The sequence below is a fragment of the Echiichthys vipera genome, assembly GCF_963691815.1.
Source record: "Echiichthys vipera genome assembly, chromosome: 15".
NCBI lineage: Eukaryota > Metazoa > Chordata > Actinopteri > Perciformes > Trachinidae > Echiichthys > Echiichthys vipera.
The window spans coordinates 15,012,011-15,028,594 of record NC_139840.1 but is presented as its reverse complement, the minus strand read 5'-3'; the positions used below and the strand labels follow the sequence as shown (position 1 = coordinate 15,028,594).

At 41.5% G+C, this 16,584-nt stretch overlaps 2 protein-coding genes across 2 annotated transcripts in view; one reads left to right on the top strand and one right to left on the bottom strand.

Annotated features, from left to right (window-relative positions):
- Positions 1-4,721: 4,721 nt before the first annotated feature.
- fam131aa (family with sequence similarity 131 member Aa) lies at positions 4,722-7,790 on the top strand (the record flags this gene model as incomplete). The annotated part of the gene is made up of 5 exons (XM_083927999.1): positions 4,722-4,775; positions 5,061-5,172; positions 5,262-5,438; positions 6,970-7,107; positions 7,264-7,790. 5 exons carry the CDS (start codon positions 4,722-4,724, stop codon positions 7,788-7,790), a joined length of 1,008 nt encoding a protein of 335 aa, XP_083784125.1.
- Positions 7,791-11,784: 3,994 nt separating this feature from the next.
- Positions 11,785-16,584, bottom strand: part of clcn2a (chloride channel, voltage-sensitive 2a) — a gene marked incomplete at both ends in the record, with an annotated part of 33,452 nt that continues 28,652 nt past the window's right edge. The window contains 6 exons of the mRNA XM_083928172.1: positions 11,785-12,303; positions 12,431-12,517; positions 13,524-13,628; positions 13,720-13,758; positions 14,905-14,973; positions 16,506-16,552. Of these exons, the coding sequence (XP_083784298.1) occupies positions 11,785-12,303; positions 12,431-12,517; positions 13,524-13,628; positions 13,720-13,758; positions 14,905-14,973; positions 16,506-16,552 (866 nt within the window). The remainder of the gene's footprint in view (positions 12,304-12,430; positions 12,518-13,523; positions 13,629-13,719; positions 13,759-14,904; positions 14,974-16,505; positions 16,553-16,584) is intronic.

Sequence of the window (16,584 nt, the reverse complement as noted above, 5' to 3'; positions counted from 1 at the left end):
AAGCTGAGAAAACGAGCACAGAAGGTGAAATCTGAAAACATTCAGCATTTCTGTTTGATGAATATCACAATAGTGTGCCGAGCATTCATAAAGTGCCTGGTGCTCCGGACACAAAAAGCTCCATTTTGTCAGAAATACTTGTTGAAATGAAAGACAACGATATCCATCAATATGCTCCATGTCAAAAAACATGTAAGAGAGGTCTTAAAACTATAGTTTCCTCACAGTATACGGTTATAAACTGTCTTACGCTTTAGTTCGACCCTCCATTTAGCATTAATAACACATTTATATAACACATTTACACATCTACACATTTAATAAATATTTCAGAAAGCTTAATTATGTAGTTGTAAGCAGATTACATCATCTTAAAGTGTTTATGTATTTATAATTGATGATAACTCCATAAGGACGCTTGAGTATAAACAGATCATACATTACATTATTGTAAAACTATTTTCATAAAATATGGAAGTAATAATTTCTGAAAATATTGCGCATTGTGCTGACAACCATAGTGTTGAAAGCAATTTATTAGGTGCAGAAACGTTTTCTTAAGGCTATAGGATTCAGACATGAATAGGAAAGACATCACTAGTTTCTCACACTGCTCTGGTTTGAACTTGGTCCGTTCTTCTTCCGTCTCTTCCACAGTTCGGTAACTGTAGTGGGTTTCTTAGACGTTACTCTGCTGCCAAGGGATTTCCAGAGATTCTCTATGGGGTTTACATCTGGACTCTGGGCTGGACATTTCATTATTTCAATATTGGCATCGTCTTGCATGACCATTGCGGGCTGATTGGGAAACAATTACAGTGGAGGTATTGCATGAAGGAGGTTCATATAAACATTTGCATTCACCCCACCATGTAGCTGAGTCTGATGTGAAACATTATGTTCAGCGACGGACTGGGGAAAGACTGAACCCAAAGTGTAAAGAAGTCAGTTAAATTGGGAGGAGGAAGGAGTCCAGATCTAAACCCCATAGAGAATCTCTGGAAAACCCATCTATATATATATATATATATATATATATATATATATATATATATATATATATATATATATATATTATGTAGAAGAGACCTATTGGAAAAATTAACAAGACTTGAGAATATATATAGGCATTGAAGGCATGTCTTCAATAAGTCTCTTCTTGTGGGTTCTAAGTGGCTATAATTGGCATATTGTCACTCTCTTTTTCCTTTTCACCCAATTCTTTCTGGATCTTTCCTGCATTTTTTTGATATCACACTGCAGTACATTTCCACACATCGACCGCACACCCACCGTGCACGCGCCCTGTTGACTCTGTTTACCGAATGACTGCGGATATATGCGATAAAGCATATACATATACATATATATATATAAATAGATAAACGAAAAAGACCAATTTAAATCAGCTGCAGTGCTTTTTCCGCGGCCAAAGCTGCGGGTAATCTTGGTCTTGTCTGCACGGGGAGGAGGTAGAGGTGGAGGAGGAGGAGATGTGACACCGCCTTGCGTTGATGACGCTTGCCATCGGGAGACATTTGGACAGCCTATGTAACCCATATACCGAGCAACAAATGGTGCGTCTATGCTGGACACCTAATGCTGGAGTTAGGAAGATGTTCCCGCCGACTGAGTGACATTAATGATCCACCGCAGAGCCTGCTGCAGGGGGACAAGCCGCGCGCTATCATCTGTTGATCGGATTGGAGACAATTAAGCGCATTATGATGAGTCCGACTTCCAGGTAGGTACCGAGAGCCTTTGAGAGGGGCATCATTATAGAGAGAGCTGTGAAGGGATGTGCATAGACAGCGGAGAGGTGCTCTCGGCAGCTCCGCGGTGTTTATCCGATGCAGGTATACGGAGCTATTGGTATGCAGATGGAGACCTCAGAGGTTGCCAGGAGACCCGCTGCTGCATCCGCGCCTCTTGTGCGTTATTCCCCCCATGATTATAGGCTACAGGCCTGCACCCTTCGATGGCGAGGTGCTGTTTTATTCAGCAACTTGTGTCGCTTGAATTTCCAGAATATAAAAAAACAACATCACATCAGCACTGCAGCTCGCTCCATTCATACAAGATGTGTGTCTGCATCAAACTGGCTTTACTCGATCCCACTTGTTGGTCCTGTGTAAGTCTCATCACTGTCTGTGTGGGTGTGAGACCTCCATCCTGCCAGACATGTCCACGTCAACAGGGCACACAGCGGTTTCTCAGCTGGCAATTAGCAGCATTTAAAAAAAATTACATTTTTTTTAAACACCATCACGTTATTAACCGCCCCCAGAGAAACATGTGCAGGTGCACTGGTTCAATAAAAACAAGAAAAGAAAAGGCAACAGTCTCAATGCATTCAACTCAGGATTTTCATTACTGTTCATCTGTCAATCATTCTTCTATCAATCAGGTAGGGGCCTTGTCTGGAAACACATTTTGGGGGGCTAATGTCTGCAAACGACTTTTTCATTCAATCATTAGATAGATAGATAGATAGATAGATAGATAGATAGATAGATAGATAGATAGATAGATAGATAGAGGGATAGCAAGATTTTTAATTGTTGTTGTTGTTTTTTAGGACAAAACACAGTTTAGCAGCTTACAAGTATTGGTAATATAAATTGCAAAATGTAAAAATCAAGATACATATATACACATACACAATGAGGTGTATTTAATCACACGGACCAAAGATATTCAGTTTACAATGATTGAAAACACAAAGCCGACATTTGAGAAGCTGGAACCAGTGAATTAATTGATTAATTTAGCCAGTTATCGGAATTGTTTCATCTGTTGACTTATTAATTGACTAATCTTTTCAGAAATAAAACAGATGAACAGAGATCACAAGTTTAAACCAGATGACAGAGATGTGACCTACACACACAACATTGGTTTCCAACACCGGGGTCGCGACCCCTTCATTGGGTCACAAGATACATGTGGGGGTACTTTCTGGCACCAAAGTAAAAATTCCAACAGTTTATTATTCTGTTGGACATAGGGTGGACTCCTCTGTCAATCTGGGCCCCTTTCTAACAGAGTCCGGAGGTTTTCACTGTCTATCCATGAGACCTGAGTGACTTACACATAGAAAAACAATCATGCACAAAGAAAGAATCATTTATTGTTATACTTCTTAAATTACACCTGTCAATCACAAGATGATTAATCGCATTAGTAACAGGAAAAAAACTGTTTTTAAAAAATGTTTTCCCTTCACTTGATGTGTTTTTTTGTCTTAATGAAAAAAGAGGTAAATGACTTACGGAAATGCCTTTGCAGAATAAACTGACATAGCGAACACTTAACTCGCATGACTGATCAGCTGTGTGCTGTTGCATCTTCCCAGATATTCCCTTAATGTGTCTTCGTCTCTGGACTGCATGGACCCGTGCTCGCAGGCATGAATGAACGGTTAAAACTCGCCTAATGGCATGTTTTTCTGTCATAGACGTCAGGGTTAGGAGGAGGTCAGATGGCCACTGCGACTTGTTTTGTTTCTGGTTAGCGATCTAGATCAGCCATATGTAGCCTATAGTGTGAACTTCTGGTGAAACTTTGCAGTAGTGGCTAGTTTGCTCCAAACCAGTTGAAGGAAACACAGCTATTCAGAATTTCTTTTCAAAAGTTTGCTTCAAATTCACTTGACAATTGAATGGAAACACAACTGTTGTTATACTACATATATTTATATCCATTTTTTCAGACTTTGCCAAAATTCTTGCTCTTTTCTTCCACCAACTTCAAATGATCAAAATAAAACCTTCGGAGGGGGGAAAATGTAAATTTGGCAGAACTCACAGCCTCCTGTGGCAGGGGATTTGTCTGTTTTTAGGGGACACAAACTTAAAAGGCTGCGGTGGGAATTGTGTGTAGGTGGTGACAAATGCTGCTCATTAACATATGACCTAAAGATAATCCGCATTTCAAAGTAAAAGCTGATTTAAGTCGTCCATAGTGCTGAAATCTGTGTGTTTGAGTGTCTGGAGGGAGCCGTGCAGAGCTTCGCATGCTGAACATGCGGTGTCTTTATCACTGTTGAGCATGAGTGACAACTGAGGTGTATTTTGCAGGTGAAGCTCACTCTCTGTGGAGTGTTGAACGTCACACAGGCTTCATATCACTGCCTCCCAGCTCCCGGTGAGCCTCTGACACACATTTACTGTCATTTTTTACTTTAACATAAGCCTTTAACCAAAGTCTTCTTCCTTAGCTGCTTTGGGAGCCAATCTGCTTAAGGATATCTGTCACGTCATGCACGTGCAGAGTTATGTTCAGGCAACATGTTTCCTGCCTGTTGAAACTCTCACCTGCCCTAAAAACCAGACATATTCTAAGCCGCTGCAGCACATTTAGCTGATCCACCAGATCTGCTGGGTGCAGCCATATTGGTTTTGGATGTGGAGTTAGTTGGGTAGCAATATCACTTTTATAGGGATCAGCAGCTTTGGAGTGAGCAGGCCTGGCTGGAGCTGCTTATACAGAGCTGGTCAAACGCCATATGTTTGCACTGTCGCATGGAGACTGTCACCGTTGCCCTCAACCCCAGCCATCCTACCCGGTTTCACCGGCTTACTGTGGCTTTAGCATCTGTGCAGTAAATGTAGGGCATAGCTGTTTGCTTGTCAGCTCGGTGGTTTAAACCAGTTAACCCAAGCTGTGACTTTTAGTTGTGTTGGTTTGCTGCGCTGTGACACCATCTCTGCATGTCCACGATGAGGCTGAGATCAAGGAGTAGAGAAAGAAGGGAGAGACAGAAAGAGAAAGAGGTAGGAAAAGTTGTGTTTTTAAAAGCTGTATAGATGTCCGTTTGGGACGAAGTATTTATTTTGGCATGGAGGCAAGAGCCGTGTGTTTGTCAGTGTGTTTGTCCTGTGATTCTTATTTGAATTTGAGCTTTTCCTTGAGATGCTATTAGAATGTTTCCCACCGCGTAAACAAAGTAAACATTTGTCGTTTTGTGGAATACTGAAATAGCTGACAAAGTGCTTGATGTGACCCACGGACGTGGTGCGAAACAGGGACTTTTGCTAAAAATGTAATCTGTTTTGCAGGTGAAATTTGAGGAGAGTGAAATGATTCCAAAGTCAGGAAAATCTCCAGCAGACTCGAGGAAGAGTGTCGGCATCCATGAGTTTGCAGCACTTGCAAGATCCTCTTTGAATGGTAATGTCTTCTTGTGTATTTTAAAACTGTCGTTAAAATGATTCAATGTCTTGAGTTACAGCTTCAGACTCTGACCTCTCTGTGTCCAGGCATCTCTCAGGCAGTGAGGGACCATGTGACGAAGCCCACCTCCCTGGCTCAGGGTCGGGTCGCCCACCTCATTGAGTGGAAAGGTTGGCCCAAACCTGTGGACCCACCGCCAGCCGCCCACTTTAGCTCCTACTGCCATCTGACTGAAGGCGAAAAGGAGGCCCGGTTTGCTGCAGGTATTTGTTTCTGTGACCTTGAGATGAAGATATGTTTTATGTTTGTGTGGGCAGGTGCATCTTCGTACTTAGCTCCAGCATCATCTCCTGGCAGGCTCCCACATTCTGTCTCTCCCCATAATCCCCTAAAACTCCTGTTTGTCAGTGGACCGCTCCGCCCACCGCGCTGTCACTTGGGTGATGGCTTGTCTTGGCAGCAGATAGGGGCCTCTTAGACACTCTCCCAGAACACTTCACTGTCCACCAATGGTACAACAGCTCCTGTTGTTGTGCTGTGACTCATCCTCTCTGGCGCCAGTGACATCGTCAAGGTTTTATCAAGAGAGAGAACGACAGAGAAATAGAGAGAAGTCTTTATCCCTTTTCTTCACACTTTGATCAATGCTCTGAGAAAAGTCTTTTCAGTGGAGATCAAAATTAGAGAACAAATTGTTAATACTTGATTTATTCTGAAATACTGTTATTAATTTAATTTTATTAATTAATGTTTTTATTGTTTATAATTTGATAGAATATCCGCTGTGGCTACATCACTGCTGTGCTAGCATATATTTTTTAAATTACCAAGGCACTTCAACAAAAACCCTTATGTTGTGAAAACACAGTGAGCAAAATTAGAGGACAGTAACCACTGTGTCAGAAGAGAAGATTTAAACTATATTTTCTCAGGGCTTTAGGATTCAAAGATGAATAGTAAGTGTCCAGGCCCTTGCTTTGAATGACTTTAGCACATCTGCGCTCACAGGACATCACTAGTTTCTCACACTGCTCTGGTTTGATCTTGTGCCATTCTTCTTTAGTCTCTTCCACAGTTCAGTAACTGTAGTGGGTTTCTTAGACATTACTTTGTTGTCAAGGGTTTTTCAGAGATGTTCTATGGGGTTACAATAAAAACAGTACTTCAGAATAAATCAAGTATTCATACTTTGTTCTCTAAATTTGATCGCCAGTGTATTAGTGTTCACTTTTCAAGCATAAATGCGTTGGGTTTTTTGTCGTTGTAAACTGTAAACCTTCCTTTGAGCTGTTGGTCAGACAAATTAAGCAATTTTGAAGATGTAACCTTGGACTTCGGGAAATTCAGATCACCGCTTTTCTCAATTTTCTGATTATTTAAGGCTGTTATCATCATCAGATTATATGAAGCTACTTTTGATTCTGAGTACAAGATGCAGTACTACTCCAACATTTTTTAGTATACAAAAATGTATATAACATAAACAAGATGTCATCATAATCTGTATGATACATGACATCAAATGGTTTTGGTGATGTAAAAACAAGCCTATGGGTTAACTTTATGTTATCAGTTGTGCATTATGGGTATTAATACCATGTTTGCAGATGTACATCAATATGAACTATATAAGTGTTTATGTTCAGTGTACCATGTTTTCATTTTCTTTTCCTTTTGTTTCGAAAAATAAATAAAAGAGTCAAAAATATAGATATTGAAGTACTGACAAAAACAACAACAGATAAACTTTTCCTTAATTCTAAGGTGTCATTAATTTATTCGTGTCCCTGCTAGGAGTGGCTGAGCAGTTTGCCATCGCTGAGGCTAAGCTGCGAGCGTGGGCGTCCATAGATGACGACGAAGAGGAAGACTTCAACGATGAGGACTCCCACACCAACGGACAGACTCAAACCATCTCCAGTCAGAGAGCAGGTATCCACGGTCACCGCCATTTCATCATTCATCGTCTTCATTACCGCGTCATCACTGACAAAACGCTGCATCTTTTCACCCCCCCCCCCCCCCCCCCTACCCTCCCTTAATTATCCATTCATCTCCAGGTGTTCTGATTATTTGCTCCTCCCTCAGACGCCGCCACATCCAATCCCGTCAGCGGAGCGCCGTGCCAGCCTGAGGCACCGCCCTCCTACAGCCCCCTGTGCACCAGCAGCAGCGACAGCAGTGGCAGCCTGCTCTGTGGTAGGCCTGCGTCTCACAATGACCCACATTCATCCCAGACCGATTCACCTACTTTACCCAGCGACTGCATGAGTCCCTTCCTGGAGGAGGAGGAGGAGAGGCTGGATGATCATGAGGAGCAGCGCACTCTTTCGCAGGAGCAGAACAGTGAGGTCTGCATCCACCACAAGCCTGAGTGGAGGCCTCGAGCCAGGAGCAGCAGGTTCGACTCCTGCTACTCCACCTCTCATTCCGAGTCTCCCGGAGAGGAAGACGAGGAGGACGAGGAGGAGGAAGGCAGCGTGTTTCATGAGTTTCGAGGGTGGCATTCCAGCAGGAGAAGCTTCTTCTCTGACCGGGCTTCCTCTGGTGTGGCATCCTTCGATGAAGAGGAGGAGAGAGATGAAGTAGAGGAGAAGAAAGAGTATTTGATGTGATGTGTTGTCCATCTTTACGTCTCTTTGAGTCCGTGTTGATATGACATAATCTATTCTGCTTTCACTGTTAACCTCTCTCCACCTCCTCCTCCTCTTCCTCTGATCATCTCCACTCGCTGCCTTCTGTCTCTCATCCTCCAGGCCTCTCGCTCCACCGTTTATAGCTGCTGTAAACAGTAAATAAATATATATATATATATATGTATATTTATATATACATATATACATATTTGAGAGTTCAACCAGAATGTAAAGCTGTTGTTCAAACTGAGTTTTGTACATTTTTTGTAAAGAGTCATGTGTTGCATTGGTTTTTCTATGGATATTTTGTAGTGTTGTTTTTTCTGGGTCATGCTGTGTCACGTGGGTCGGGCTATGTTTGATACTTGAATGTCTGAATGTTCTGCTTATATATAAATATGATTTTTTTGAAAGAAGATTTTGTCTTTTCATTTTTCCACAAACTGAACAAAGAAACACTCTTGAGATTCTCCTTTAAAGGTGTTTTGTGTGTTTTTTTTAATTTTTTAATCATTCACTCATGTACAAAAACAATTTTCATGTTCTCTGAAAAATAACAATGGCTGTTGGATTTTAAATGCATAATTCTCCTATGTACAATAGCATGTAGGTAGATCTCATCCGTGTATTTTCATATGTACAAAGCATATACAGGTCAGTGCCATATAAAGGGAGATACTACAGACTTATTGCTTAACTAGATACGCTGCAAATGAGCCTTTACACTCTCTACATTTAACTCCTTATACATTATCTTATAGGGCGAGCTCTACTTCACATTCTATATGCAAACGGAAAAGTTTAGACGTTAATAAACCGTCGCACAAATGTTAACACAGACAAAAATGAGCCAGGGTTGGTGTGCTGCGATGATGTCACAAAAGATTGAAATATGGCTCAAAAATGCAAAAGCATGAAGCCAAAATACTTGAAACAAGGACTCACGCACAGACACTTTATGCTCTACGACAGTTTGTCACTGTGCTTCATACAGCAGTTACGATTCTCAACACTGCATTAGAGGCCAGGCTGGATTAAATGTTCTCTGTCATTAAGATACGTGTTATATCTACAGGCCGCAACCAGTGTGTGTGTGTGTGTGTGTGTGTGTGTGTGTGGTGTGCATCTTCCTTTCCCTCAGAGCTCAATTGTTGTTCCTTTATCATGCTAGAAACAAAAGCTAGTTAAACAGACAATTAAATTCACACAGCAGAAAAATGTAGAGGCAGTTCAAGAGACCAGACTTATCCGATGAGCCCCTATAAAGCTAACGAGGCTACATGTGCGGTAAATTATACTCATGGTAATTACAATGTGCTTCGCCATCATTTGGAGCCCTGTACTAAGCCTGGTGGACTTCAGAAGCTGCCTTTGAAAAGTAGATCCCAGTTGATTTGGAGATTTCAGAGGCTGATACGGAAACCAATATTTGGTTGTAAGATAAAATAAAAATAACTAAATAAACACTGATGATTCTGTGAACTGACAAACTAATGACACTGTTGCTAATAAACCAGATTTTTACTGCATTATTACTGTAAATGTATTGCATATCCGCCAACACATAACCATGTATTAGTCCAGTGCTAGTAAATAGGTAGTATTAGTAATTCTTACCATTATGTGCTCATTTGTTCTTTTGTGCTTTCTTGTCTGTGGTTTGCCCCCCCCCCCCTCTATTATTTGTGTAATGTGAGTTATTTTTCATGAAGACTCGTATGAGTGTGATCTAAGCATTGCATCACACACACGCACACACACACACACACACACTTGTATGCATATCTTTGTGAGGACACTCATTGACATAATGCTCCCTAGCCCCTAACCCTAGCCATCCCAACTAAATGCCTAACCCTAACCTAAACCTAATTCAGACCTGAACCATGAAACTAAATTTTAACCCCCAAACAGGCCTTTAAAAAAGTGAGGGCCGACCAAAATGTCCTGACTCTAAAAAATTCTAACGATATCTCACAAAGATAGACACACACACACACACACACAGCAATATTCTCTATTTTTCTTGTCAACAAATCCCATGAAAAGACCAAATAATGTTGTCTTTGTACTGCTATAATGTATTCCTCTGTGCCACCGACTCCAAAATTAAAACATTGATGAGCCACATCGTTGCACTGAGTGACATGTCCTTCTGTACAAGAAACATGTGCATTGTAGTTTATTTCTGAGTCAAATCTCACAAACACCATCTTTTTGCTCAGTAGAGCTTCAAATCCACAGCTGAAAATAGTCTCCAACAAATCCCCATTTACTCTTGTTTGACTAATATAACCTACAGTTTTAGGAAATGACATTAATAATCTCACCTAAAGGTCCGTTATTAGATGTTCTCAAGCTTTCAATTGTATTACCTAATCAGAGTTTGATGAGTTATGGATATCGTTATGGCCAAAATCTTCTTTCCCAATATAGATCATTTCATATCTTGATAATATATACATTATCACAACATTACATATTTTCTGGTAATTTCATAAATATATGAGGTAACCACAGGGTAAATCCTATTTTGTATACTTAAATACTTGCCGAATGAAATGCACTGAATATTTTCTCATTTTATTAAAATGCAAAATGAACATAATTTTTATGTGAAATTATAGTTTCATGCCCACAAATAGTGTGATGTAAAAACAAAACCGCAAGCTTCAGATGATAATTCCTCAAAAGAGTTCAAATCTGATTTTCTGAGAATTTTCGTATGTGAGGAAGTAAATACAGTATGTGCTTGTGTTTATCAGTTTGGATTCCGTAACTGTGGATCAGAACATCTCGATTCATGATTCAATTGAAAGACGATAAATGATCATGTTGACTAATTGCTGAGCTCTATTTCAAAGGTCATCCAGGGCTGTCTAGTTCAGACTGCGGTTGCAACTCAACATTTAAGCCAAAATAGGCACAAAGTGCTCAGTGAAAATGGAGATTATAAGACAAATGAGCAAACTCCATGAGTTGATGAGCATCAGCTGATATGATTAAAAGCTCTAAAACCACAAGTCAAACTCAATTAAGCTAAATGTTTGTTACTCCACTGATTTAGCATTACACTCCTTTAAAAACCCACGGCCTTTTGGGGCATGCATATACATCAAATAAGCCATCAAGACAAGTTTTTTTGGGTGATCACCCATCAACAGAGAAATCCAGGTGAGTGGTAAACGGTCTTTTCTAATAAACTCCAGGTTCGCCAACTACATTGATGATGCTTTGGTTTATGTGTATGGACTCTTATCAAACTACTGCAGAGGTTTGGTGCTATTTTGAGCGATATTAGTGGTTAAAAAAGCCGTTTTGGATAGTTTAGCGCTCCGCCCCGAGCTAATCAGTGTTAGCCATGTCTGGCTGCTAGTGACAAAAAACTTGTCTTGATGGCTTATTTGATGTATATTCATGCCGAAAAAGACCATGGGTTTGATTTTCGCCGGAGTAACACTTTAACATTGTGTCACAATGGACGGTTTAACGAAAAAATAAAAAGAACATAGCCTTCTTCTTTGTCAGAAACCTGGTGCCTACATTACCCACAATGCAACAAATTTATCAGACTTTGCACAGCTCCTTCTGGAGCCACAAAAGGCTTTATATAACCTTTTTCACATGTGCAGCAGAACTGCCCTGAAGCTTTAAACACACTCTGATGTGTAAAATCAGTGGTGTTCCTCTCTAAAGGTTTACGTCTTCAATAGGAATCAAGAGCAGACAGGACATGACAGTCAGAAAGAAAAAAACATTTGTTCGATTTTGTTCCTTTCATAGGATTTGCTGACAGTAATAAAAATATAATATTAAAACAGTTGGCACATTTGAAACACAAAGATGAATGTCACATCGACTCATGCTCACTCTCACTCGCTCAGGTTTCTAGGCTGGACTCGGAGGTAAGGGTGACCTCTACCAATGTAAGAAACGTTCAACATTCATGAGGCGACGGATGAACCCCCTCTGATCATTTGGATTGATCCTCAGTGAGGGGGGCGGGGCTACCCTCTCCCTCAGGTTCTGATTGGTCCTTGTTCAGAGACGGGCCGTCCTGTTCTTGCTCCACGTTGTCCGGCTCTGGAGTGTGCGTGGGGGGGTCATAGTCACAGGCCAGCTCTGACTCCTCAGTGTGGGAGGGGCTGCAGTCAAAAGTTAACTCTGATTGGTCCTCTGTGAACGAGGGGCTCTCCTGGAGCACCAAGTCCGACGACTGACTGGAGACGTCACCAGGGCTGGTTTCAAACTGCAAACTCGATTGGTCCGAGAAGTTGATGGGCATCTCTTTGTACGCGAGATCAGCCTGGTCCTCCACGTCTGGAGGGTTGGGTTCCCGTGGCAACGAGAGTCCCCTGTGGCGGATGCACAGCTTGTGTAGTTCTGTTACCTCGGATACGCTTGTGGTGTTCCCACTGTCACGGAAACTGGCCAGTGGAGGGCGCACTTTTACTCCAGTCACTGTCACCGAGCCCTCTATGGCCTTACGCAGCTGGAGACACAGGGAGAAAAAAAAAGAAAAAGAGGGAATATGGAGAGAGAAGGTGAGCATTAATGATCATATTTATCAAGAAATCTCTTATCAGAAACTAGAACAATTGAAGGAAACGCATGCACACCTCTTTGAGAGAGACCACGCCAACCAGACGTCCCATGCTGGTCACATAGGCGTGATCCAGCCCCAGCAGAGAGAAGATAGTGTGAGTCTGTGCAGGAGGAGAGATGGGTCATGGCCTGGATACTGACTCAGAGAGGGGTTTCATTTGCATTTTGGGACAGGGTTATGGAAATTATTATACCAGGATCCGACAACATGATATTTTTGCCTTTTGAGAGGGTCACCGTGTCGAAGTAGGCGATCCTATAGTCATAGGTCTTGTTGTGAGACACGGCTTTGGATGCAAACCAATCATAGCTTTCCGTATTTAACATCTTCTTATAGGTAAGTGTGTATGTATGTAATCACAGTTTTATGAATGAAAGCATTCAAGGTCACTCTGCGCTGAAGGTGGGCTCCGTCTTTCACCTCCCCAGTCGGTAGAAAGAGTGTGAGTGTGCGCAGCATACATACATGTGCGGGGGTTGTGATTAATTTGGTATAATTGATGAAAACATTAATACATCAATAATTAGGATCCAATGATATATATTACACTGAAGTAGTTTACCTTTGCTACTCTAAGTCCATTTTGAATGCATGACTTTTCCTTGAAACAGCGTATAATCTATTTCTACACAATGGTGTTGCTACTTTTACTCTTCTTGAATTAGAAGATCTGAGGACTACCACTGCACACTACATGCGATACAACAAGTGCCCCTTTCTGATGCTCACTTGGCTGATATTGTGGAGTCTGATCCCAGCATTAGATAAATCATTAATTCAACAGTTAAGAACAACACTCCATTTAGTGTCATTAACTTAATTTAAGGCACTGTTCACTGTTTACATTCTTCAACAGAGGTTCATGGACCTCATAAGCCCTGCAGTGTTAGTAACACTCACAATCAAACTACTATTCTGAAAGCATCAGATTTGTGTAATATGTCCACTTGTAACAGGACAACAGTGCGGTAAAGACTAAATATATTATCATAAAAAACAAGTGTAAAAAGTAAAGGTTGGCATATTTTCTGGGCATTTATGCTTACATATTCATATAGTATGACATAGAAAATAGGCTACTGGGATAAAAGAAAAAAAAGTCGTACTTTATGCAGAGATGTTTGCTCCACCAGCTGGAAGGGAGCGGGATCAATCTTGCAGTTCTTGAAATCCACAGACTCATCGAGCTGCTGTTCCTCCCACTCTGCTATCTGCAATGAGAAGGACGACACAACACTAAAACTTCTAAACTTTGAGTTGTGAAACAAATTTTTCTGTATTTTCTGTTAGAGTAGGTCTCACGTCTGATGGGGTCATGGCATCTTCCACTTCAGTAGAGTCCTAAAAGACAAAATCGAATAAGACAACCAGTGTCCCTGTTTATACACACAAAGTAAGATTCACACCCTTTTGCAAACTGCACAGTGCACCAACACCTACAAATTAGACAGAGATCATTCTGAGGGGATGATCTAGTTGTTGCTGTCAGTGTAATATGTAAAATACAGAACCTAATGCACAACTTCATTCTAGAGTTTCAGAGGTAAAGGTGCGAGAAAAATCAGTTTATGGGTCGAACAGTGAACCCAGTACCCAGAAAACTATACTGACAACACTAATAACACTTTAAAGGGTTAGTTTTCTTCTTTGAAATGGGGTTGTATGAGATAGTTAGGACGGGGGCAGCAGCTGCAGCAAAACGTACTTAAATCAGTCGGTCAGTTTGAGTCAGACTTTCCTCTGTTTATGGAATAAACAAATACAAGAAAATAATGATTATAACAGCGACAAAAAACACCATTCACTGTGGAGACAAGAGGAGAAAAATAACTTCTTCGGAGGAAGACTGAACAGCTGAAAGAGAGAGAGGGGAGACTTCTCTGGAAACTGGAGGAAAGTCTGTCTGACAGCAAGGTAACGAGGGGGGGAGGGTATTCTAATTGTAAAGTGATGTTGACTTTTTTTTATGTGTGCCTTTTAAGTTGGCTAAAATACATTTAGGTACTACCACTGTCCACAGCAGCACATAGCTTAACTTCTGCGTCAGCTCTTGATGACTATCGATCTAAGTTGAGCCTCATACAACCCCAAAAAGCCCAACTATCCCATTAAAAATCAATCTTAAAAGTAAATACAACATACCTTTTAAAAACACACAATGACACCACCACATGCAGGACGAGCATCAACAACAGTTTAGAGGGAAAGCTGATGAAACAGCTGGTTTAACACTCATGTTGAAAAACGATGAAACCACTTAAAAAATCCCCCATCTCTCACACACACACACACACACACACACACACGCACACGCACGCACGCGCGCACACGCGCACACGCTCACGCGCACACGCTCACGCTCTCTCTGCAAAGCCACTCTAATGCTTTGACTGGTGCACCACAAATATTTTGGTCCATAACTCACTATGCGTGTGTCGCAAGGCAACGGGTACTTAGCAACAGTCTCTAGGCGGCAGACAATCTTACCGCCATGGAGATCCTCACTCGTTTGGGCTTGGGCTTTCTTTTTTCAGGAGGAGCCGGCCCAGCCGGGCTCTTCCAGTCGGGGAGAGAGGGCAGCAACACAGCACAGAACATTAACAGAGAGTCAGCGCAGGCACACTTTTACCCCCTTACATGGTGTCTCTGCAACATTGGATCCCAGTCCCACTTCTGCTGGGAGAAGTCCCTGAGACGTGAGCACAATGTTGCTGAAAGGGTATAATTACTACACCACAGATGGAGGTGAGGGCACAAACTCTGTTCATGAAACCCAATGTTAACACAACATTGGATGATAGATTCACTGCCAGAAAAAAGCTTTTTGAAGACCTTACATTTCAACTTTTTGGTTTAGCACTTTAAGTCATTCTGTTTTGCTTAATCTCGGAACCTATCGGCAATCTGTCTGATGACAATTTAGCCTCCGGGGGCAACAGCTAATATTTAAGGTTTTCCGGATGGTTCCCGTGACTGCATGACAGCCGATGCATTCTGCCTTGTTTGCTCTCCACAGTCTGTTTACCTGCATGTAATCAAAGCCCGCTCAGACGGGATTGGAAAAACTACCTTAAGGAGCTTTAAGGTTGAATCTTCTTATTCCACACACATACATATATTAAATCTGCTTTTTGGTTTTAGTGAAATGTCTCGACAGCTTGCCATGTAACTTTGTTCAAACATGTATGTCCCTGCATCCCGGGATTCATTTTAAGAATGATGCTGCTTTGACTTTTCATCTACAGACATCATCACACAGAAATTTTCCAAGTCTGCCAAATCCAACCTGCGGCCCTTTGCTGCACGTCATCTCCTCTCTGTCCCATTTTTTATATCATTCTATATAATAACAGACAATAAAAAATTTAAATTTTTTAAACTTTGGTAAGTGCACCTGCAAAACTAATTACATTCCCATCTGCCTCATCCTCAGATGTACTTAGCATGCTATCCTGCAAAACTAAGATGGTGAATGTGGTAAACATTATACCTCAAGAGAAGCAAAGAAAGAAAGAAAGAAACATGTCGTTCATATTCCTTATAAAGTTATTTTAATACATCTCAGCCTGGGCCTTTTTGTTAGTATACCCACCGGTGTGTCAGCAATGTTTTTTACACTGTTAAAAGATAGACAAAACGTTTTTTTACCTCGCTGCATGACACCATCACATATTGCTTAAAGTGTATCCAAAATCCCTCACATGTAGGATGTTCAAAAATGTTTAACTGGCAGTGAGAGGGCAATGACTCACAAAAGTTTGAAAACAAAACTCCACAGCATGAGATCACACAGGAAAACCCTGGTGCCTGTGGGTGGATCCTGCCCGTCAGCGGCAGGAGGAAGAGGTGGACGGCATATGCGTGGACTCAGAGAGAGCACACACACACACACACACACACACACACACACACACACACACACACACACACACACACACACACACACACACACACACACACACACACACACACACACACACACACACACACACACACACACACACACACACACACACACACACACACACACAACATTCATACAGTACACTTGCACCCCCTCATCTATTGTATCCTTCTCTATTTCTCACCTCCAGCAGCTCTTTGTCTTGGTCAGCACAGGAGAGAGTCTGAGAGCCTGGGAGAGAAAAAACAAAAAACACTTATCCT